Source organism: Thermobia domestica, chromosome 8 (assembly GCF_964235325.1).
Source record: "Thermobia domestica chromosome 8, izTheDome1.hap1.1, whole genome shotgun sequence".
NCBI classification, from domain to species: domain Eukaryota; kingdom Metazoa; phylum Arthropoda; class Insecta; order Zygentoma; family Lepismatidae; genus Thermobia; species Thermobia domestica.
In genome coordinates, this window is record NC_137461.1 from 262,030,227 (window position 1) to 262,056,208 (window position 25,982).

A 25,982-nucleotide genomic window follows, 5' to 3' on the forward strand; every position below is an offset into this window, starting at 1 on the left:
GTGTAGTCAGACTTTATCCCACAAAACGATTTCCTGATGGGAAGGAGTAATAAGATAAGAACCTTCACTACAGAGGTTTGATATGTGATTTTATCCAATATAAAGTATAAAATTTCAGGTTAGGCTACCTCTCAAGATCCTTCTGCGTGAGTATAACCTTAGCTCCAACCGATACTGCTACATTACATCTTGAAAACTACGAGATTTCTGACATCGAAAGCAACAAGTTGTCTAGTTGACATTTTTATTATACCGTAAAATATACAATAATTTACATCAACATATTGCTTATGGCTTTTGTTTCCACTACTGACATCTGTCATACAGCTCACTCACGATTTCTTACAGTAAGTACCATCAGTTAGTCAGGTCTACAATATCAAATTTCACAACCTAATCCGTGACTCAAAGCAAACATAACTAACGTGCAGCTAACAGTTCAACCGTTCGAAACCAAACAGGAGCTCAGGACCTTCTGTCATCAAACCATCTTGGTCATCAAATCATTTTGGTAACTCTGGAAAAAGAAAGAGAAAGAAAATGTCAGACTAATCCTGAACAATTTTAGATTCCACTTTAATATATGCATAATCATTACTATAGAAAAAAAATTAAAGCATTTACAGCGTTGTATAAAACCAAACAAACAATATAAATATATGTTTCTTGTAGAAGTAACACCAGCATAAAGTACTATTTAAAGGAAAAAAACAATTTTATTTTTCTTGTACGACTCACACTTAAACTACAACTATGGTTGCCAGAATTTACGTTTTTTCAGTAAGTTTCGCGCTTTTTCTAGCATGTTTTACATTATATAATTTTATTTTCCCCGTAAAATGATTACTTTCCATTTTTTCAACTAAATAAAGGAAATAAGTCCTAGACTCCTTTAAAGTGTTTTTTTTTAAGTTAATGGGAAAAAAATACAGGAACTGATTCCTCACACACTGTTATCAACGGAACCCAACCATATAACTTAGTATTCACACAGGAAACGCAACAGGCTGCGATGTTATCTTTTATCTAACTGGCAGCCAAACCCTACGATTCACAATAGTTTTAGCATCTTAGCCTTCGCCTGTCAACACCATCTCGATGATATCGCCGTTTCGATCGATCATAATATAATGATGTCAGGAACAGAACCACCTGTAAACTCATAAAAGCAGAATATACTGTGCTGCTACTGTGAACTAATAAGGAGCAGAATATACTGATGTCAGGAAGAGAAGCTACTGTAAACTAATAAAAGCAGAATATACTGATGTCAGGAAGAGAAACTACTGTGAACTAATAAAAGCAGAATATACTGATGTCGGAAGGAGAAGCTACTGTGAACTAATAAAAGCAGAATATACTGATGTTAGGAACAGAAGCTACTGTGAACTAATAAAAGCAGAATATACTGATGTCGGAAAGAGAAGCTACTGTGAACTAATAAAAACAGAATATACTGATGTTAGGAACAGAAGCTTAAAAGCAAAACCATAAATGACAACGAATTTTGATATCAGGCTTTCCAATGCTAATGAAAAAAAAGATATAGGTTTCGTGAAGTTGTGAAAAAAGGAATATCTCAATTATTTTATGGAACATTTGTGCATTTGGAACATCTTGAAAGAACAAGGAACAAAAGAATCTCATATAACAATATTTCTACCTATTGGGAGGAACATTTCAATTATCCAATAGGTAGAAATCAGGGTTGGCAAAAACCATGTTTTTTATTGAAAAAAAAAACTTTTTTGTTTAAACCAGTTTTTTTTTTCGTTTAAATAATTTGCTCTATGTATTAATATCACATATGGACAGAAATAAGTTTGTTTCGTCTTGGTGTTAGTATGCAACAACCGGGTTATGCTGGAAGGGGTCACATAAGCTTAAAGCGGAAACCAAACCGTTTCTCGGCTTACATCCGAGAGAAATCGTTCTCCATTTGAACTCGAAACCGGGACTAATTGGGCATAAATGCGGTATGTCTGCCGACTCAGTCACGAAGGACTCCTGATAAAAATACGTTGCACTGATCTTTACATACTTGTTAATATAATTGTCAACAGTCACTTCAGAAGAACAAAAAGATAAACAGCTGAACAAGTGAAATCATTATATAGAATTACATATGGACAATTTCAAAATACTGCAGAGTACAGAAGAAGTTATTTAGTCCAAGTTGGTTCACTACGACTTTCATTAGTCCAAGTTAAAGAAATACAACGACATAATTTGCATAAAGTGAAAAGTGAATAAAGATACGAATTATTTGAGTCCACTTTGGCTCTGACCAATTTATCATAAACAGATACTAAAGATACTTCTAATTTCAATAAATGCCTCTCGTGGGGTTTGTATGACCCCTCGCCGCAAAAGTACAGCATTTCGATGTATTTTATCAATAGTAAATATTATTAAAATGAAACAATATTTAGAATTGTTCTTTCATTTCAATTGCATAACAATAATAATAATAAATAAAAAAATCACAAAAGAAACATTCATAACCTTATTAAAAAGTTGCTTTTGTAATTTTTCAACATAGTCCCCATTACGGGTAACACACTTGCGCCAACGCGAAATAAGGTTTTTCATGTCGTCGGCGAAGAATTGTGGTAGCAGCTGGCGACAGCATTGCCGAACTGCTGCTTCCACCTTTGCGTCACAACTGTAACATTGGCCTCTAAGGTGACCCTTAAGTTTATATCCTTAATCTGACCCGCAGTCGCTTTAGGGTGTCAGGTTAGACATCTGAATGCCTGCAGTCAGAAATTCAATGACAGCCCACTGTTTCAACCGGACGTCACCGCTGGGTACCATGGAATGCTCCATTACTCTGGAACGAGAAACAAGCGACATTCTATAGCTTAAACATCAGTGCATTAATGATAAATAGTTCAGAATGTTGCAGTACTATTGGCCAAGTAGTAGGCTTGGAGACATTACAGCGTTCCCACAAAAAAGAAGCTCGATTTCCCTGACACAAATTCTTGTTTTCCCTGACATAAATTCTTGAATATAAATGGGAATATATGGGGCAAGTTCTATCATACATAACGGCCTCCTTATCCTCATATCTGTCCAACACACTCCTTTACTTGTCATTTACATATTTGTTATGTTCAGTATAAATCATTGTTATTTACACAAAATTTATAAAGTAAGTATATAATAATATATGTATGATACAATACCACACACCTTGGATTTTTTTTTGCTTGAAAAAAATAATAAATAAAAAGCAATATAACATGCAGTCAAAAAAATAATATATGTATGATACAATACCACACACCTTGGATTTTTTTTTGCTTGAAAAAAATAATAAATAAAAAGCAATATAACATGCAGTCAAAAAAATAATATATGTATGATACAATACCACACACCTTGGATTTTTTTTTGCTTGAAAAAAATAATAAATAAAAAGCAATATAACAAGCAGTCAAAAATATATTGCCAACTCTATGTGACCTATTACTATCAATCCTAAAATGAAATGAATGAAATCTTTAAGTTTTACATTCTACGGCTATGCCGTCTACACTAAAGGAGATGGTGATGATAAGAAATGAATGAAATGAAGAAAAGTGGAAGGAAACGGGAGAAAATCCACGCACACGGTGTTTGTCCATCACAAAATTAACCTAGCGCGAGCTGGGATCGAACCAAGGACTCCATGCACCAGAGGTGAACGCTCTACCTTTAAGCCACCTTGGCCCACTAATAGTCATAATACTGCCAACTCTGAGACGTTAATCCTCACATTTACATCTTTTAAACAGAATTTTGTTTTGCTTTCTGTTCTTGAATTTGTTCTAAGAGAGCGTAAGAGAGTGAGAGAATTTTGTTTGTAACATTATTCCATTTGTTTCTTCTTTGCTTTCAATTTCTTAACTTCAGCACTTAGTTTTCTTTTTTCATCTTTGATTTTACTTTCTAGTACAATTTTGATTCGTTTCTGTTTAAGGTTTCATCATTGTGTCTCCGAGCTGAAGGAACTGAGAGAAGCATTCTTCGATTAACAGGAACAGATTCTAAACCTCCATAGTACATAATTGCATCATTCACCCACCTCTGTGCTACCAGAGAATCCTCAACTTGGTTTTCTACAATAAGTGTCTTATTGACTAAAAACCCGCTCTCCACTGAGACATTGCAGTGAGATGAAATTAAACATTTTCACAATATTCCACAAATCAGAACATTCTTGTTTCTTAGACATTACCTTTGCAAAGAAGTCATCTAACCTGATGCTGTCCATTTTCTCTTCGTATTCTCTGAAGTCATGAGACTGTATAAGTCAGTATTCTTTGACTCTCCATGACATTTTATACAAAATGGATTATTTCCCTGACATGTTTTCATTTCCCTGACATTCCCTGATTTTCCAGAATGTGGGAACCCTGCATTACCCTCTGAGTCATCCTCGTATTAATAATTAGTTGAAACGCAGTGGACAACACGGTTACGAATCTGAACTCCTTCCCTCCTTAAGGTACGTATTTCAATAGAAGAAAAATTATAAAACCCCGTAAGACAATCTATTTTTGGTATAAAATTTTTGAACTCCTATTCAATTAGGATACGCCTTTTAATCAAAAATACATGATAAAAATCCAGCTTGAGGTAGGCACTATCCTCCAAAGATCATTCCAATCGGTTCAGCCTTTTGCCCGTGGTTCGACACGCACACAAAATCAGTTTCATTTTTGTACATTACATTAGCAGATTTAACTTTTAGATGTATTTCTTTCCGGTTGTGAAAGTTCCATTTCAATCAGTCTACTACGATTTATCAACAAGATTGTAACATTATTGACATATTATGGATTTCTGCTAAGTTTCGCCATAATGCTATTTTTAGCGAAGCCAATCTCTCAGGGTTGGCAAAAAACCAGGGTTTTTATTTAAAAAAACCAAAAAAACAGTTTTTTTTGTTTAAACCAGGTTTTTTTTATTTAAACCAGGTTTTTATGGTTTAAATAATTTCCTCTATATATTCATATCATATATGGACAGAAATAAGTTTGTTTCGCCCTGATGTTATTATGCAACAACCGAATTATGCTGGAAGGGGTCACATAAGCTTAAAGCGGAATAAAAACCGCTTCTCGAGTTACACCCGAAATTGTCCTCCATTTGAACTCGGAACCAGGACTAATTGGCCACAAATGCGATACGTGTGCCGACTCACTCACGAAGGAATGCTGATAAAAAAAAAAAAACGTTGTACTGATTTTTACATGCTTCTTAATATAACTGTCAAGACTAATTTCAGAAGGACAAACAGATAAACAGTTGCACAAGTGAAACCATTATACAGAATTACATATGAACAATTTCAAAGTACTACGGAGCGCAGAAGAACTCATTTAGTTCAAGTTAGTTAACAACGACTTTTATTGGTTCAAATTAAAGAAATACAACGACTTAATCTGCATATCAATAAGAAAAGTGAATCAAGATACGAATTATTTGAGTCCACTTTGGCTCAGACTCATTTATACATAAATAGATACCAAAGATACTTATTTCACTATATGCCTCTCGTGGGGTCTGTATGACCCCACACACACACACACACATAAAATATGGCATTTTCGATGTATTTTATCAATAGTAATCATTGAAACGAAACAATATTTAGAATTTTTCTTCGATTGCAATTACATAACACTAATAACAACTACAAAAAATCACAAAATAAACATTTATAAACTTATTTAAAAAAAAAGGTTGCTTTTGTAGTATAATCTTTTTGAGTAATGAATGGGGAATTTAGGTCTGAATATAATATGAATAATATACGGGAGTGAAACGTGATAACCCACAAATGTGTGTTCACCAAGATTTTACAAACACTTACACTTTTACGAACATTTTTTTTTGTTTTTTGGTTTAAACCACCTTGGTTTAAACCAGCCAACCCTGCAATCTCTAATCTGACACCACTCTTTGTTCAATACACATTTATCAATACTGAAAAAAAAAAAATCCTTCTTCGTAACAAAATGATTTATTATATGAAGATCATAAAAAATGTGCAACCAACATGTAAATAGTGATACAAGGTATTGTAAAATATATGAAAATGATTTCAGAAAACGTCCATCACGAAAGCATGGCAACTTTATTGTTGTACATATTGGCAATTGTACTACCAAGTTTTATCTGAACTGAAATTTTGATTATTTGATTACCTTTGTAGAGAAAAAAAAATCCAATAATCACTACCTCAATGTGTGGAGATATAATGTGACTTTTTCATTCCACCATTTTATTTCTTGCTTCGCAACTTACAATTATAGATTTTGTACATAACAGTAAAGGGATGTGTAATAACACTTCTACATGAGGATGGCAAAACATGATAAGTGACGTTTTGGCTATTTTCTGATTTTTTGCCCCGGTACTTGGTCACAATGAGATTTATATGCTGGAAAAGGTTGATAATCCCTTAATTTAAATTTTCCCATTTAGCAGTATATATCATGTTTTGTCATCTCTTATACATTCATGACTAATTTGAAATTAAAGTGAAAACTTACTGATATTTTAAGAATTTAGTTATACTGAATTTATAATAACTCTAAACTGCTGAGACAACAACTTAAAACAACAATATGGCTATAACTGAGATCCTGGAAATCTGGACACTAAGCACTACAAACAGTATCTCAGCTTTCAATTCTTCATATGAGTATTACATTTTGCAAGAGTGTGAGTTGCTCAAAACGTGATGTAGCCTAGTATGTCAGAAATGCAATCAGCATATGACATTAACAAAGAGAAATGAATCAGTTGATGGTTTAGCATGGTAACAACGGTAAAGTGAAACGTGAAATAAAAGAACGAAACTGGTAGTGAATAGGTGCAGGAAAGAAGGGATTGGTGAAAATTTCAATGGAACGTAACGTCAGTTGTGTTGTCATATATAGGGTCAGTGAGGGTAACTATGAGACACCACCCACTGATCTTCAACCACTGTAGGATAAATACAAATTAAAAGCACAGGCATTTAGTAACATCCTTCACAATACTTTGTCTATATTTTTAAGTTTTAATTTACAAAATTTGGATGTACCCTTTTTTCTTTTTTTTTTTTTTTAACAAACTCATTCAAAAAAAAAAAAAAAAAAGTTTTGAAATTTGAAATCCTATCATTAACTTTTATATCTACTCGTGCAATAATATCACTGTTGTAATACCAATGGGAGTTGGTGGATGCCTGGTACGTCAGCAGTTATAGGTTAAGTTGAATTTGTTTCTTAGGCTTTCATTTCAGTTACTTTTTGTGTGTGTGTGTGTGTGTGTGTATGTGTATCTGATTTTGCTTATACGGAGGGTAATTATGAGGCGCATGCTAGATTAATGTATTTGAGAAATAACTGGAATCTGTCTCTGTATCCTAGTTAAAAAAAAAAAAAAAAAAAAAAAAAAAAAAAAAAAAAGCTGTATTCTGTAGTTTAGGCAGTCCTTTAATCTTGTTTCTTAGTAACTTTAAAAGTTGTAAACCTACATTATTTAGTTGAAAATAGCCTAGGCTGCATGCCAATACAGAGTGGCCCAAAACTAGGTATACAGAAGTATAACATTTTAATTTATTAAGATAAAGAATTAAGTGAAAATAAATTAAGAACAAATAATGAAGAAACTAAGTCAATACCTTTATGGATTACAATAAGTAAATGATATAAAATGTCATGACCGATCAGTACGGGACTGTATACGTACTTTTGGGCCACTCTGTATACTAAAACATAAAGAAATAGAAGTAGCCTGAGTTGTTTTTAGCGAACAGTCTAGAACTTGGTCTAAATTGGTTTCATAAACCTGTTTTGTAACCAGAAACTATCTAATATAGGCTATAAGCCTATAGGCCTATTATAGACAACTCACAAAATTGTTAGAATAACATCAGTAGCTATTTTCACTTTCTTTCTTAGCTATTTTCTTGTAACTCAGTCAAATATTTGTATATCTTTATGTAATAAACAGAAAATAACGAAGACTTCTTTACGTCACAACTGGACTCCTTCGTACTTCAATATCAGATCCAGAAAGTTGGGGGCAACAGGTGTCTCATAATTACCTATTGGGAGCGAAATTATGACAGCACAAATTTGGGATATTGTTTCATGATGGGAGAGCCAGCCTTTTCACTTACTTTTTTGCAACATTCTCCTCAGATTTGATCGCTTTATGGTCCCATACGTTAAATTAGGTTAGGTTACGTTACCAATATTTAATTCACAGTATTGCCAAGCGAGTGTCAGCGAGTTAAGGCGGGTGAGAATGTTGTTTTCTGTCTTCGTTACAAATAGTTTACTTTCTTTTCCAAGTCACTTTCAATTACAGTACCTTTACGGTTTGTACAGGCCCCGTACGATATTTTCTTAAGTAACTGAACATCAAAACAGGAATATCAACGAACTTCTCCGGTAAATCATTCTTTTTTTTTTTTAATTTTTTACGGGTTAAGTTTACAGTTACCCAGGGTTTGCCCAAGTGGGCCCAACCCGAAAAAACCCAACGGGTCTTTTCGGGTTGGACCCACCTGAAAAAAACTCACCTGGGTTTTTGAGCTTCTTGTTAGTATATTATTGGTACAACTAAGGTGATCACATTGAAAGTGAATGTTATCAGATTTTAGACTTTCTTTGGGCGAATTAGATGCTTTCATGTTAAGGTATACAACAATATTCAAAGACCTTTATAAGATTCTGAATGCACTGAATTAATTTTAAAAAATACCTTACCTTAGCCTCATAATTATAGAACAAATTAATGTACGGATTATGCTTATAGCCTATTTGAAGTAAAATATGCAATTTTATATTTTAGAAAATGCTTTCCGTGAATAGTGTGCTCACCGATTCGGCGACGCCGAGGGACGTTATCCCTCATACGTTTGACGGGTTTAAAGCAATAGGTGCCGGTACTACCAGTAAATTTGTAGTGCATTCGTAAAACTATTACTATTATTTTTGATTACCTTTGATGGTAACACAAGTATTGTTCAGTAAAATTTGGTTTTCCAACAACAACAGTTTAATTCAGTTATTTGTTGCTACTCTTCGAATAAGCATTCTGTAGAATAACCTAAAAATTCATGTCAAATTTAAGAAGCTTAATGCTCAGAGTTCCGAAAACTATGTAACGCTTATTATTTCAAGTGCTAAATTAAAACTTCCGTACTACTGGAAATTTCGATGTACAGTAAAGAAAGCTGCATTTTCGAAGGAAAAAAAAAAAAGTCAGAAAAGAAATACTCCGCAGAAATTTCCGCAATTGAACGCACAAAGCATCGGAACTGAATACTTCAACAATAAAACTATTTATTTCACGCTGGAAGGTATTTAATTTTAAACAATTACTTTATAAAATATGAATTATATCTTCGTTAATTGTTTAAAACTAATTTTCTGGAGAGAACCGTCTTGCAACAAGTGCTCGGGAACTTCCCGTAATTGAACGCACAAAGTATCGGAAGTGAACTTCAACAATAAAACCATTTATTTTACGCTGGAAAATATTTATGTCGTATAACACATTTTGAAACATTTATTTTACAAATATGAATTATATTTTTGTTTTGAATTAATATATTTGATGTTTATATTTGGCGAACGTCACTAAGGCAGTGCCGTAGCTTAGATTTATTCTGGGGGTCAAGCATTAATACGTGTATATTGACCCCCTAGAAAAAGTTGTTTTACTAATTCTTGGGCCCCCTCTTTCCATCATTCTTTATGAGCCTCCCGGAACTTGTGGGCCCTGAGCCTCCCGTTAGTTACGCACCTGAGTCCGTCCCATACATGATCAATTAAGGGGACAATATTGACAAATTTCAAAGCCATACGAATAAATATTATTTCTAGGGCTCCTTATAGTACTTTTTTTTTTTTTTTTTAACTGAAATGGATCCATGACTCATTTTTGTTTTATTTATCTTTTGTGTGCTGTTTTATGTAATGTAGTGAACCTGTTTGATGCTTCATTTATAAATTCATGATCGTATTGTATATGGAGTAACAAAATTTGGTCTTAAAGTGCCCCCCCCCCCCCCACAAGCTACGGCCCTGCACTAAGGCTACTGGGATGATTCAATATACATTTGTTTGTTCGTCTGCCTGTATCATACATACTACAGGGTACCACTTTCGGTCTCGTAAGTTTAAATTTTCAGGGTACAAGCACGAGACACTAAATTTCCTGTAGATTTTGGCGGCATACCTACGTAAAATTTCAAAATGGCTGCCATTTCTTTCAAAATAGCAGGTATCCACGTTACAAAGCGCAATTTTGCTTTTTAAGTTAAAATTTTCAGAGTACGAGCAAGTAACACTCTAAATTAGCTGTATACATTTTGGCGGCGATCCAACATAAAATTTCAAAATGGTGACCATTTAAAAAAATAGCAGTGAATACAAAATTGTTGCAAGTTGTGACAATGATAATCTTGAAATATAAATCACATTTTAACACTTTTACCCCAAAGACATTGAAATATTTCGAAAAAACCCAGTTAAACCCGAAAATACCCGAAAAAACCCATATGGGCCCAGGTGGGTTGGGCTTTTTCAGAAAAACCCGTTTTTTTTTCAAACCCTGGAGTTACCCCTCCGCTTTTTATAAAAATCAGGAAAATTTACAGGAGAAATGAGGTAAGAAATGATAATTTGAAGTTTTTATTTGATGTTTAGGAATGTAAGTTCGGCATGAGAGTTATGTTTAATACGAGAAAAGATATCTGGAAGTTAGTACTATTTGCCGGATACGGAAACATTCGCGGAAGGTTTCAGCAGCATGGCAGTTGTAAAATATGGCGAACATGGTGAACAGGTGTAACGGATGCTCAAAAATAATGAAGAAAACCTTTTAAATTTTTGTGAAGCCCACGGAGTACTAAAGTTAAGTGAAATGTAACAATTTTTAATACTTTAAGCACTGTTTTTTGGGGTTAAGTTTAGAGTTACCCCTCCGCTTTTTATAAAAATCAGGAAAATGTAAGGGAGAAATGAGGTAAGAAATGATAATTTGAAGTTTTTATTTGATGTTTAGGAATGTAACTTCGGCAGGAGAGAGATGTTTAATATGAGAAAAGATATGTGGAAGTTAGTACTATTTGCCGGATGCGGAAGCATTCGCGGAAGGTTTCAGCAGCATGGTAGTTGTAAAATATGGCGAACAGGTATAACGGATGCGCAAAAATAATGAAGTAAACCTTTTAAATTTTTGTGAAGCCCACGGAGTACTGAAGTTAAGTGAAATGCAATGATTTTTAATACTTTAAGCACTGTATTTTGTATGTTGCAAAGTCCAAGGGCAACTCTGGACTGGAGGGGCAACTCTAAACTTAAGCCTTTTTTACTAAGCCCCCCTTACCCATCTTGAAACTGTTACCCAAATTTGACATTTACTCATCAACTTATGAGAAGATAGGATGGCACCATAAACTATTTTCAAAACTAATGTAACTGAGTACAGGGGAAAAGTTGTGAAATCTGTCTCATAATCATATTCGCTGACTCTACATGCATACCCACCATTGCTGACGTGCCCGTTTTCTACATAAGTACCCCTCACAGCCGTCAACTTTGCTAACGTCCTGACTCGGTTAAATAGCATAGATAGCGCTTTTTAGTGGACACCTACCACAAGTTGATGTGTGTTCTATACTCAGTCCTAAAGTGAATCTGCTGGGCAAGGTTCTAGAACACAGGTCTCCCATCACATTTAATTGTAATAAAAACCGGAAAAAACCTGTCCTGCAGGGCTTTAACTCGCCTTCACTCGTTGACGCTCGCTCGGCAGTACTATGTGAATTAAATATTAAACTTTGGTACAGTAACGAACCAACCTGGCTACTAACCTATATGGGGGGGGTGGGGACGTGTAGCCTAGAACCTGCTGCACTTTTTAATACACCTTCTTCCTTAAGAAACACTATCTAAGGTAGCAAGAATGCATTTCATGTATGCAAGTATACCCCTATAATACAATATAACTCGATAATTAAAGTTTACGATCTTAGACTTACCATAGCTTGACAGTGCTATTTCCTTCACTAAAAGTGATCTCCCATCACAGATCGGGTTGCGAAGACCGGCCTTCCCTACTTCTGTTTTGCACATGATTTTTTAAAAGTTTCATTATTTCATTATCAAATTCCTCAGGTGTTGGCTTCACTCCGGTTGCCCAGTAGTAGATATCCCAATCATTGGATGGGAGATTGATTAGTCTATCATACTGTTCTAATAACTCAGGTGACATGATATTGAGATATTTTGAAGCAAACGTACCAAGCAATATATCATTTTCTAACATTCCTCGCTTTCGTGACTGATATAAAAGCCTTGCTTTTTTCGTAGATAAAGGTTCATCTGATTTATTTTCGTACGGTGGAATTTGTTGCTCCAAGCTACTTGTGCTAATATTTCTACCAATCACTACACTACTACAACCAAATTGGCCTGTAGCACTTCGGTAAATCTTGCATAAGGTTCTGTATCTAATCATACTTTCGTTTAAAATTTTTATGTTGTCTCACAATCCCTAATACAAACGTTCGGACTGGCAAAACAACAAATCACCAAATCTTCTGAAGTATGACTATATCAAAGTGACTCCTTGCAGTGAACAACTTCCTCTTTATTATATTTATTAACTTCTTTACAGATATCTCTCTAATTATTCCTGTTCCTACTATTGCTAAGAACTATAGACAAAGGGGCTTTCCGCATTCATTTTCGCAAATCGCTCAGCAAAATTTACATTTTAAAGTTTGTGGAAATCATAATAATAGTGTCTTTTTGCATTATTTGCGTTGCGATTGCAAATTTTCGAGCTTGTTACGCAATGAGGTCTAGTACCGGTAGTCAGTTTGATACAAGCTTTAAGATTTGATAATATATTATGAGTAGTGTATAGCCTCTCAGACGGGACTGAACTAAGGCTGAGATTCACGATATAAAACTCACGACCTTACTTAACGATCGTGTGAGAGGTAACTTGCCCTTAGTTCAGGTTGAAATTTTCTGCTGTCTTTATTTGGATCCTGACTTGGAAAAAATAGAAGCAGTTTCTATTTTCTTCTGGACTTCCATACAACTACCAATCAGAAAAGAGTAGCGCCTGACGAAATTCAAGTTTTTCTCGCTGTAATTTCAAAACAATGCTGCCTGAACAAGAAAAGCATTAATTATATTAATAGAGTCATATGAAAAACATGATTTTTTGTATAACGTGAGACACGATTTATATTTTATAAAACTGCAAGAATAAAGACATTAGAGAAGGTATGCAGTGAAGTAAATAGTGTACGCCCGAACACTACAGATGTGAACAAATATAATTACATCTTTTAAAAGAATAAAAATAGGTGATTTAAGTATATTGTCAATTTGTATACCAAAAATGTAACATGTTAAAAAAGCGCGCAGGTTTACTTTTGGCGCACCACCCGAAATAATTGTTCAAAAATTAGAATTCCTTGACTAATTTAATTCTTATTGTTTTCTAAATGATTTGTGCTGGGCGACATGAAAATATCCACATGGCATAGTTAAAATTCAAGGGGGTAACATAAGCAATAGTTGAAAAATTATAATTGTTTTACTATTTGCATATAAATACAGCGTCCGGATGCATGCATTAAAACTTCAGCCCAAAAAACACAAAACTACCTGCATTAGGTCCCCACTAGAAAGCACGAATGCTATTTAACTGAAGCTGGAGGGCCCGAGTGTTAGCGAAGGGGTGCGTCAGCGAACGTGGGTACCCTCATAAGCGAGGGTAGCGAAAACGAATGGATTTTGGCAATGATACGAGTTTTAATAGCATTTGTCATATAATAGTAGTTTTTTTCATAATAGTAGCGTTCCACTTGTAAACAAAATACTACTTCTGTACACTTGTGCAGAAATTCACCGCCAGTGGAAAATTGTTTCTCTACAGTCATCTTTCATATAAACTTACTTATTTTATCCGTCGTAAAGCACTTGTAATAATTTTACACTAGTAATCCTACATTTATAAATATAAAATTGAAATGTGGTGCGCCAAAAGTAAACAAAAACAATAAGAGTTAATTGTCATCAATGGTGTGTGGCCTTCGTGCAATTTTAGGGAACTGTTGTACAATGGTGACACAATACAAAAAGTCCGGGCGTCGTGCATGAGAGGAGCTCCCGGCGCGGTATAAGTTTACTTTATGGGCTATGTGGGCATTTTTTGCGGTTAGTGAGCTGAGCGGATACACTCAGTATCTACACTAGAAAATTGCTCTTTCTTCTTTGTTTTAGCTTTCCGCGCCTAATAACTGCCCTCATTTATATATTTGGACAAGTCATTTGATTTTCAGTTCTACAGTCTGGTGGATACGAGGATCTACAGAACTATTTCAGCTGATACAGTTTCCCTCATGTTCGTATCTTGCTGCCGAATTTTCGGAGTCCTAATTTCAATAGCGTATGGAATTCTGAATAGTCCATTTTGTAGGTTTTTATTTTATTTTTTTTATTTTTTTTATTTATTTTTTATTTTTATTTTTATTTTTATTTTTTTTTTAGGAACGAGGATCTTCTGCTAGTAGTTCATTATTCACCACTGAAAATACGGTCCTTTCCTGTGCTTTATTGCGGCGAAGAATTCACTTCCTGGTCAAGCAGCTCCTCTTTACTATTTTCTCTCTCTCTTTCGTTGTTTGGAGGGAAGGAAGGGCGGATTTTGTGTCGACAACAGAGCAGATATCGCTGCTATGGCTATTTCATCCTCTTCGGATTAACAAATATTGTCAAATAGAAAAACAATATTTACAATTACGACTGTTGATTGCCCTGTGCGTAACACATTCTTCAAGTGTTTTTCGTCTATTTAATACAGCGATCACGAGAGGCTCTGCTGGTAAAACCTACCTAGTTTTAAGGATCGTCTGAGACCCCTACATCACCTCAGGATAAAAGAAATTTCATGGAGTTTGAGTTAAGCAACACTGTTAAGTTGTAACCTGGGTTGAGGCCTTAGTTTAGACCCGTGTGAGACGGGCCTATGAATTAACTATCTCAAGGAATCCACTTAACCTACAAAATCCCAAGACAAGATTGACAAGATTGACTTAGGCATACCAGGGCGCTTTGACGTAATTTAAAGCGCCCTGGGCATACCATAAAAAAATGGTGTAAGAACAAGTCCTAGGAAATTTCTTGTCCTAGAGCTAAAATTTTAGCACCTTATGCAGAAACATTCTGACGCGAGACTAGTGCCATACTAAAAAAAATTCGACTAACATATGTTTCTTGCAGTAGTCAGACCTTTAGTATGTCACTAATCATACTCCAAAATGACTCTGCATAAGGCCATTAATGTATATGCTGGCCCGAGGTGGTTTAGCGGTTGGACGCTCATTTCTAGTATGAGTAGACCGTAGTTTTCCATTCAAGCTGACGCCAAGGAGGTTTTGTGGTGATCAAACATCTTGTGCATGGGTTTTCTCGATGTTGTCCCATTTTCTTCATTCCATCATTGCACCCATTACCAATATCACCGTTTTCCTTAAACATTCTGAAATCAGTCAGAATCGTATCTTCTGGTTGGTCTTCGCAAGTATCAGTTCTGAACTATGTTCCATCCCGCAACGTTGGTGTGTACGCAACATAAAATTTGCGCTTTATTATGGAATGATAGGAATAACAGTTATAATTGATTTGGGCATGTTTTGTGTTCCATTAGGATCCACAATATTAATGTTATGCTGGTACTAATACCTTAAGGGAGGCTCTGCAAGGCCTCATTATGTATGGGTTTGCGTTAACCGAACGCAAAATTCATGTTTCATTTTGCGATTATACTTTTAACAAATAATTGTTCGTTCCAGCTTTTGTGTTGCGTTATAGTTCGCAAAATTTTGTGAAGATTACCACGAACTAATGGCCAATTCTGGAAAATTCGCAATCACTCCTGAATTGAATGGGATTGTTTCCTATATAATTTGTTTATTAGTGGTATAATTAATGTATTAGTGGTGTAATTCCATCTTGCCCGTCCTAGGTTGGCTGTTATACAGAGGTCTCTTTTTTATAGAATACCAAACAGTTATAATCAAGTAACAACTGATGTGGACATTTTTTCGAGCTACCCAGTGTTTGAAAGAGCAATTAAACGAGCTTTGCCGGAATAGTTTTACTTTTACACTCTTTTTTTCTATGTTGTTGTTATTGTTGTCTTGTTTTTTTTTTCTTTCTTTTGTTAGCATGTCCCTGTGTAAAATGGCAAAGTTATGCTGTATTTGGGAAATTGTTCAATAAATAAATAAATAAAATACTCTGGCTAGATTGAGAAAAAATAGTTGAGCCACTGTCCCTCTTCTGTGATTTTAGAACTATTACTTTGAGGGTTATAGTGACAAATAGTGATGGGTCGAGGCAGTTCATTTGGTGGAGCTAGCTCATTCGCTCCGGCACCGATACGGGAGTCGTTCAAAGGTGCCAGTTCCTTTTTGAACGGTTGGGAGTTGTCGTTCAAAAAGGAGCCTGTTCTTTTTTTGAATGGTTGGGAATCGTCGTTCAAAGGTGCCAGTTCTTTGTTAACTGGTGTTGTGTCATTCAAAAGGTAACGACTACGTTCACTGAGTTCCCTGTATGCATTCTTACTGGCTTCTGGCTATATCGGTGTCGGTAGACGTGTGCGGTAGTTTCGTGCATTCTTATTGGCTGTTCGGAGCGGAGTCGTCGTTACTTTGAACTGCTGGAATTGTGTACGGTGCTCTCATTACTGAACTGCTGGTGTCGTCTGCGGAGCTGTCGTTACTTTGAACGGACAGTTCCAAATGTATGAACTAGTTCCATACTAGTTCACATGATGGTGTCGTTCAAAAGAGTCAGTTCGTTCATGAACGACCCATCACTAGTGACAAATCACCGGTAGCAATGAGCAGACAGCACGTTTAGGTAGCGTGTGGTATTGTATATACGAACCGTGCATGTTACTGATTTGAACACCTAGTGCATGGTATATGTGAATATTCTGTAAATGCAGTAAGTGGTAGGAAAATGGGTAAAGCTAAGAAACTTAAGTTATCAAAAGCTACGAGGCATATGCCTCTTCATAATCAAATAGAGGAACATGTGTTTGCCAAACCTACTGGACGTGTAAAAGTTCGAGATAGGCAAGATGACGAGGAGGAGGTAAGATATTTGTATTGAAAAAGTTCTGACTGTGTCAAGTAAAATAAATATTTTATCCCTTTAGGCTCACATTAGAGATACGTTTGTTGAAATTTGAAAAACAAACAGGAAAAATAAGGTGAAAATTATAAATACGTGAATATTTCTGAAAATGTAAGGTACCATCTGAGTGCTGTTGAACTTAGACACATCACTCGAAACTGTTGGAAAATTGTAAGTCTATCACTAATTTCCTACTACCAAAAGATTTTCAGTGGGTAGTATGAGGTTACTTTCATTTCATTTCATTTCATTTATTTGCCTGTTTCATTAGCTTACAAAGCATGAGAAATTCTCATGTAAGCATTACAGTTGTCAGAAAGAAAAAAAAAAACATACAATATTATCAAGTACCAGAAGTATACATCATGCAATCTTTCTAAAAATACAAAAGCACATAATTAGGTAACTGTTTCTACCACACCAGGCATGTACTCACGGGTAAGTATCTGTTTCCAACTCTTCGGTTAATGAGTCATTTAAATATTCTTTAATTGTATAATAGCACTTCTCAGTGAGTAGATTATATAAAGTCTTACCAAGAATGGAAACATTGGTCATATTTTTCAAGTACAGAGGAAGTTTATTATACAATCTGACACAATTCATGTACACGGTTTTGCTTATATTAGCATATTTTTGATGCATCACAAATATGTCACTACCTTGTCTTGTATTATGGCTATGAACATTTTTATTAAAGATAAAAAGATGCTTGTTTTTCACAGTAAAAAGAATAGATTTATAGATGTATAAGCTGGGGAGTGTTAAAATTTTTGCTTCTATGAAAACCTTTTTACATGACGATTTTGTGGGTAACCCAAAAATTATTCTAATCGCTTTCTTTTGCAATCGGAAAGTGCTTAAACTATTTTCAGCAGATCCCCAGTGTATTATGCCGAAGTTAATTAATGAATTAAACTTGGCGTAGTAAAAGCTAAGAAGTGCTTCTCTCGATACAGTACCTTGAAGTTTGTATAAGGCAAAACACACGCTACTTAGTTTCTTGTTTAAAGTGGAGATATGAGCAGACCATGAAAGATCATCACTTATGATTACACCTAAAAGCTTTGTTATGCAAGAATATTGGAGTAAGTTAGAAGATATTTTTATTCTAGGTGATATACGCGGTTTTCCTGGAAAATGAAAATGTAAGAGGATCGATTTATCATGATTTATAATTAACCTATTCGCTGTTATCCATTTTACTAATTTGTCCGTAAAAATGTCAGATTTCCTCTCAACTTCTTCTATTGATTTTCCTGATATTATCATACTGATGTCATCAGCATATAGAATACATTTCGCTGGATGCATAAATTCTAACAAGTCATTTATATATATCAAGAAGAGAATAGGACCCAAAATGGAACCTTGAGGAACACCTCTGACTACAGTTGATAAAGACGAACAAGTTGTTTGAAACCCATCTGCAGTTAATTTTGATATTTGTACCGCTTGTTGCCTACTGGATAAATAAGAGAGAAACCAGTTGTGAGCTACTCCTCTAATACCATAAGCATACAACTTGCTTAAAAGAATAGCATGATCAATTGTATCAAAAGCTTTGGATAAGTCGATGAATAGGCCAACAACATATTTACTGTTTTTTAATTCAAGAGCTATATTGGACATGTAATCAAACAAGGCTGTTTCAATACTTTTCTTATTTTGGAAGCCATGTTGTGATGGTGATAGTAAGTTACATGACTTCAAAAAATTGCAGAGTCGTGACTTCATCACATATTCAAAAATTTTTGAAAACGTGGAAAGAATGGAGACTGGGCGATAATTTCTTACATCATGCATACTCCCCTTTTTATGGAGAGGAATTACTTTTGCCACTTTTAACACTGATGGAAAACATCCTTTCTCAAGAGATAGGTTAACTAAATAACAGAGATGATTTACAATGAAAGGAAAACAAAATTTAATAACAGTCACTGGAACTTCATCAAAACCTGAAGATCCCGAATTAGACATCTTACTCAATATTTTCCGTAACTCCTCTACTGTTGCTGGAATTAAAAAGATGGTATGTGAATGCATTTGCAATTTCATCGAGTCGTCATAACTCGCTTGTATGGGGTCAGGTAATGGTACACTATCTAGAAAATAATCATTGAAGACATCTGCAATCCGCTTAGGTTCTTTAATAATTTCATCCCCAACTTTAACATACTCAAAGTCGCTCTTTTTGTTGTTTGTTCTACCATTTAGGATTTTCCACATAGTTTTAGCTTTATTAGTAGAATTAAGTATTGTGGAGCTATTTGATAGTAATTTAGCTGTTTTAATTACTCCACTTAGCATAAAAGAACCAACAGCGCTACCTGAAATACTTTTTGAAAATTTACAATTCTTTCACGATCTGAGTATAAATACATCGTTTGGAGGGTTAAGTTCCAAAGTTGGACATCCGTTTCCAGGAAAATTTATAAAATTACGGGAAAAATATGGATAATTTGATCGTTTGTGTGCTTGATAATGTATAAGGATCTCGAGAAATCTGTTTGTTATATATAAGCGGTTATAAACATGGGACTATTCGGCGAGCGGAGGGAACTACTTCGCGCAAGGTAACGGAATAGTTGCATTGTGGGAAAGAAATGAGCATTTATATTATCAACATGGCGGGTAATAAGTCCAAGGGTACCTCTGTTCTAGATCCTATCTTAACCCTTCCCCCACTTCGCAATGTAACGAAAAAAAGCCTAAAGTCAGGAACGTAGAAATTCAAAATTATAAATTTTAATAGCTTTTATTAAGATTTTGGTAGAAAACTATCGGACGTCTAACTTTGGAATAAATGCCTCGTTGGGACATATGTTGTAAAAACTTCAGTGCAAAAACAGAATACAAACGAACCTCTGCTAGTGTACCACTAAAAAGTAAAACTGGTAGTCAGAACTGGGCAAAAAAGATGTGACCGAGCGGGGTGTGTTCAAAGGGAGCAGACATGTCAGCGATGGTAGGTATGCGGCAAGGTTCTAGATTGCTGGTCCCTCTTCCCATTGAGCAGTAATAAAGACAGAAAACAAAGTGCCCTGCGGGGCTCTAACCCGCCTTCACTCGCTAACGCTCGCTCGGCAATAGTGTATAATTTAAATGTATAAACTTTAGTACAGAAAGAAACCTACATGGGGGACCAGTAATCTAGAACCTTCCCTAGGTATGCACGTACGCAAAGGTAGCGAGAACATGCGAGTTTTCGCAGTCAAACGAATTCCTATAACACTTGCAATTTTTTTTTAGAAGTAGCGCTTCATTGTAAACATAAAACAACTTTCGTACTGGTAAATGTTTAACAAAGCGGGTCCAGAAGTACGTAAAATATACAAAATTTACGGGAGAAATGGAAGATGGAAGTACTTAGACCTAACATAAGCTAACCAAATCTAACCCAAACTAAACTAAGCTAACTTAAACAAACCTAAACTAACTTAATTGTAATAAGCGAAATTCCATCATATTTTCGAAAATTATGCTGGATAACTACACTAATATAATCTAACATAAACGAACTTGACTTAATTGAAACTAACCTAACCTGAATTTTAATTAACATAATGTGAATAGAAACTACCGCAATTGTAACTTTTCTGTTGAACATTGTCCTTCGTACTTTATGCAGGAATACTTCGCTCTATAAGAAAATATAGTGCAGATGTATTCTGCGGATACATATATTGGCCTATATGAAGTTAGTTGTATACTTCTTTCTCAATAAATCTACTCACTGTATCTTAAACAAGTGTTTTTGGTGTATGGACTTGCATTCTCCTGTGCAGATTCACTTTAGTAGGTATTTAGTGTATGGACACTCATGTCCAAAATTATTGTCGCATGTCTATAAATATGTTTTTGTGGGAATATATTTTGATAACGAATTCGTCCGGTATTTACTATAATGTTAGTATGTGTATAATCGGCAAAGACATGTGTGTGGCAAATTTCATGTCAAAAGAGCAGTAAATAAGAATAATAAAACGAAAATAAAAACTTTCTTGCCCATTTAGCAACATTTTGTTTTACTCATTCTAATTTTCTTATTTATAATTCTTTTCCTATGAAATTTGCCACAAATATACATTTCCCGATATACACATAGTACCAGTATTAAAAGTACCCTGCAAAATCATTATCAAATTATATTCTTACAAGAAGACAGTTATAGATATGCGACAGTCATTTTGGACATGAGTGTACATAATAAGTACCGGTAGTATTGTGCATAAGCCACTAACCAACTTATGAAGATGCCAAAGAGCACGAATGCTAAGTAACCGAATCAGGGCAGGAGCAGCAAGAGTGCACGTGACACGCTTCCTTACTTGTTGGATTATTATTTGTGTGTTACTATGAACGTTATAGTACCGATGGGTTTTTATTGCTTGTACATTTGTGTTCAAAAATAACGTAACGTTAGGGCGCCTTGTGAGTCAAGCGGATTGCTCCATTCGATGCACCTTCTAAAATTTTCCGACCTTACGTTTTGTTTCATCCTTTTATCTCCAAGCGTGCACGTGGTACTGGGTTCGATTATTTCACTCATCCGTCCCCTTTAGTCTGCGAAGTGAAACTAAAGAAAGTTAATGTCATTTATCTCCAATCATTAATGTTATATAGGGAGTGGGTATTTTATCTGAATGTGCTAGAACACCCAATTGAATAACGACCATTTCGTAAATGGTACTCCACACGAAAAACTTTTTCCTTCCAAAGTGTTTTTTAAAGAAAAGTTAATGATCTTTTCAATGATGTAAAAAATTACATACTTTGCTATTTAAAATCTTCAAATAACTCCTTGTGCTTCATGGTAAGGGACCTTGTGGGTCAAACAAAAACTCCTATTTCACTTTTTTCTTTCATCATTTTATCTCTAACTTTGTTACTTATGAACACTAAACGTTTGTTTCTTAAACACCCGATATATGAAATAAGTAAGAGGCTCTTTTTGGTCGCTTACATTTGTTTCTGCTTGTCGGAAAAATCATTAAAATGCGGGCCGAGTAGAAACATTAAAAGTTGTAATGATGTTCATTTTCAATAATTGTGACGAATATTTGTCTCTGAAATATATTCAAGAGTTCCCCACTGAAAGAAAAGGAAGTAATTTTGAAACTTGTAAATTGCCGACTGAGAAATGTGATAAGAACTCACTGAGTGTAGTTAAAAAATGATTTTTAGCTTGGAACAGAGAGGTGGCCGGTAAATTACTTTGATTTTAGCTTAGAACGGAGAGGTGGGCGTAAATTATTATTTTGTTTCTCACGACGTAAGAAGCGTTTATATGAATGATTAAGTGAAAAAATCAAGATGTTATTTCCATCGTTGTCTTCCTTATTTAGGAGAAAAGCGCGAATAAGAAATGCTGCTGCTAGTCTGCTTTTGTGGTATTTGTATGTTCATCGTATTACAGTCAATGTTGAACGTTTCTGAACACACGCAGAAACATAGTCATACCTTTTTCTATACATTGAGTTAAAGAGAACTGTTTATTCTTCTTCGCATTTGTTTCGTAGGTGATATTGTTACGTGACATTTTCTCATGCGAATTCGAAGCAAAGGCTATCATCAGACTTCGTGACATATAAATACTCACTTCAACAACCAGCTTAATTGTAACCATCTTCTTCATATGTTGTTTTCATGAAAAAAATCTAATTTAGAATTAACTTGATGAAATAGGCCTAACACAGAAACTTATGGTCGCTGGTAGCTCAATTAACAGAGTAACCGGACGACGAATAGGAAATCAAAGTTCAATCCTGGCTAGACTTTTCTATTTATTATTCCATCATTTTTGTGCCTACTGGTGTTTAATCCAAATGATATAAATTACACAATAGTGATGCTATTTACACTCGAAATTTCATGCCTTGTGATATTCTTCTAGAAAGTATTATCTTTGTTTAGTCACCTGCAGGGACGCTTAACATTTTCCGAAGACGTAGATAATCATTGTAGAATGTGTGAAAAGTGTTCTCTAACACTGCCAGTGGAAGATATACTATGAAGTACTTCTGGATTACAGTTGTAAAAATGTGCCCTTAACGTATCTAATAGCAACGTTTTTTACGCAAATTAAAAATCAAATGAGATTAGAAGGAAGTGTTGATGAAGATGTTTTATAAATATTAATTATTATTTTTTATTTCTATTATGCATTTGTTTCATTTTTTAAAATATTTAATTTACGTGTATGTTATTTATACAATTACGGAACTTGTCTGTAGCTCTGTAAACTATAAAAATTGTGTTACTGAACTGTACACTTGGTTACATAGTTTAAAACTGAGAATCTTATTTTGTTGAAAGTTAGGGGTAAAGGTAAGATTTTGAGATAAAAATCGTAGTTTTAAATAATAGTGTTTTCACATGAATGATCATGAGGTTATGTTCATATATTATATAGCAACATTGGACTTCATATCACGTGGAACCTGTAATAGTCGTAACAGAAAAAGATTTTCGATATCCAAGGAAAACAAAGTATGTTATGCTGAAAGGGATGCTAAATTTAACTCAAATTCAGTATTTGACAGTACTTGTTCAGGCTTTTGAATTTCCACGTTTAGTGTGCAAGACTGCTTTTGATTTCAAAGAGGAATGCTGTTTTCTTCCGTTAAAAGACATGAACATTTTGCGTAAATCTGAATAAGCCTAAGCGTATAAAATAGGAGAATTAAGAATTATTTTCTTTTTTCAATCCTATTTAGTTATGCAGTTTTAGTGATATTTCGTATTATTGAAGCTGAACTTTGTCATCATCTAATAAAATTAAGGAAAGGAAAAATAATTAAAGTGCGAACATTCCCAAATTTCAGTCTCAGTTTCTGCGGCTGGGTATAATTTACTAGTCATCTTGTACTGTTTCCTTACTAGAAATGAAAACATTGAATATGAATTACAAATTGTTTATTTATTTATTTATTTATTTACTATTTATATTCTGCAGTTTGATTAGACTATGGTAACTCTTATCATCGTGTAAATTCCGTATGTTTCTTGATAAACATAGTAGTATTACTTCTTTCCTTTGCAGTTTGTGGATCCACAGTTGTCACAGCGGATCTTACGTCAAGCACGAGAACAGCAGCAGGACTTGGAAGATGATGTTGGAACATCACGGAAGCCATCGAGTACTCGTCCCCCTAAACTGGGCTTTCAAACAGCAGATTCAGATGAAGATGAGAAATCGGAAGATGATATGGATGGAGATTATTATGAGGATGTTGTAAGTAAATATAAAAATAAAAATAGTTAATGCTACTTACTATTTCCGTCTTCGTTAGGATGTTTAAAAATTTAAGATATGGTAGTTGTAAGTTGGAGGTTAAGTCAACAGGAAAAAGAAAGAGAGAGAGAAAGATAAGTTTAAAAAAAAAAATGTTATCCTGCAAACGTACGTGAATGAACATTTAAGTAAATGAGGAAAAGTCACGCAAAATTATTCTTGCAGTAGGTTCGCTATAAATTTAAGCTTTTAATTCAATATATATATATATATATATATATATATATATATATATATATATATATATATATATAGAGAGAGAGAGAGAGAGAGAGAGAGAGAGAGAGAGAGAGAGAGAGAGAGAGAGAGAGAGCACCTTACCTCGTCCAATTGTACGTTCAAGTGTTAAATGAGCTTCCTTGTGGCTATAGGATTAAGATATCCACTTTTTGTGCGAGAGACCGGGTTCAATTCCCGGCAGGAGCTCATGTTCGGATTTCCATATTAAGCTGTAGATACACGTCTCGTATAGGCTTGCTATTGAAAGGGTCACTCAATTCGAATTCGACTAACAAGCGTTTTAAATTATAAACAGTGCTATAAAACTAATCCTATATTACATATGTCGTTACAAAAGAAGTTCTAGGGGAAGCGTTTGTGCTAGTAGATCGTTCGAAAGAAGAGATGCTTGAGTAAAAATGATTCACATAAACAAGAGTATAATCGTTATCATTTTGCAACTGGGCACACGAAAAAAGTGCAAGGGGACATTTTGAGAAATGAGAAAACTTTCATGTGGGTTTCCCAGATCTACTGATAAAGGTGACAGATATTGCTGGAACAGTTTAGTATAACTAAAAGATATTTAGACGCATTAAGTTGTTATATTTTCCCATAAAATATATAAATATACGTTAAATCATGTCCTTAAATAAATATAGAAGGTGATAGTTTGTTTTCCAGATTTATATTTAGTCCGAATTTGCTGACTTTTAAGTAATTCGAGGAGTCACCTTCCATATTTTTAGCTAGCAATGAATTATTTCCAAGTAACTGAGGAATTTGTGACCATCAACTTTTCGTATAACATTTTTTTTTTTCCTGATTACGTTTATTCCACATGATGTTATATGTAGCTAAAAATAAATAAATAATTACTAGTACATGATTAAGTAGAAGCCTTGTCTGTTGAAAAGAGAAAAATCGTTTTGTGTATCAAATTGTCTAGAAATGATAATTCAAGTATCCACTTGAAGCAACCTGGAGGTGAATTAAGTTTATTGCAATAAGTTAATGATTTATAAAGTTTTAGTTAAGTAATTGAATTGAAAGCAAGATCTAAATTCAGCTATGAATACGTTAAGCACTATGTTGATATTGATCGTCTTTCTGGTTCTGCCGTGATTATTAATTATAAATTAACTTTTTGTAAGGAATTGATCAAAGTGTTTAGAATTACGCTGCTCATTAGTTACCTAAACTTACAATACCCGTAATCAATTCCTACCTAAAATATT

The 25,982-nt window shown here is 34.5% G+C and overlaps 2 protein-coding genes across 2 annotated transcripts in view; one reads left to right on the forward strand and one right to left on the reverse strand.

Moving 5' to 3' along the window:
* Positions 1 to 227: 227 nt before the first annotated feature.
* LOC145693585 (succinate dehydrogenase assembly factor 2, mitochondrial-like) lies at positions 228 to 12,647 on the reverse strand. Its single transcript, XM_081769690.1, has 2 exons — positions 12,044 to 12,647; positions 228 to 517 (listed from the first exon to the last, which is right to left on the reverse strand). The coding sequence occupies exon 1, from the start codon at positions 12,520 to 12,522 to the stop codon at positions 12,088 to 12,090; it is 435 nt and encodes a 144-aa protein (XP_081625816.1). The 5' UTR covers positions 12,523 to 12,647; the 3' UTR covers positions 228 to 517; positions 12,044 to 12,087.
* A 4,270-nt stretch (positions 12,648 to 16,917) lies between these two features.
* Positions 16,918 to 25,982, forward strand: part of bys (Bystin) — a 52,140-nt gene continuing 43,075 nt past the window's right edge. Inside the window, exons 1-2 of the mRNA XM_081769689.1 lie at positions 16,918 to 17,186; positions 24,274 to 24,465. Coding sequence (XP_081625815.1) covers positions 17,052 to 17,186; positions 24,274 to 24,465 — 327 coding nt within the window. The 5' untranslated portion in view covers positions 16,918 to 17,051. The remainder of the gene's footprint in view (positions 17,187 to 24,273; positions 24,466 to 25,982) is intronic.

Bases quoted from the DNA above. Each gene is read 5' to 3' on its own strand.
- LOC145693585 (XM_081769690.1), bottom strand. From the start codon at position 12,522: ATGATTAGATACAGAACCTTATGCAAGATTTACCGAAGTGCTACAGGC.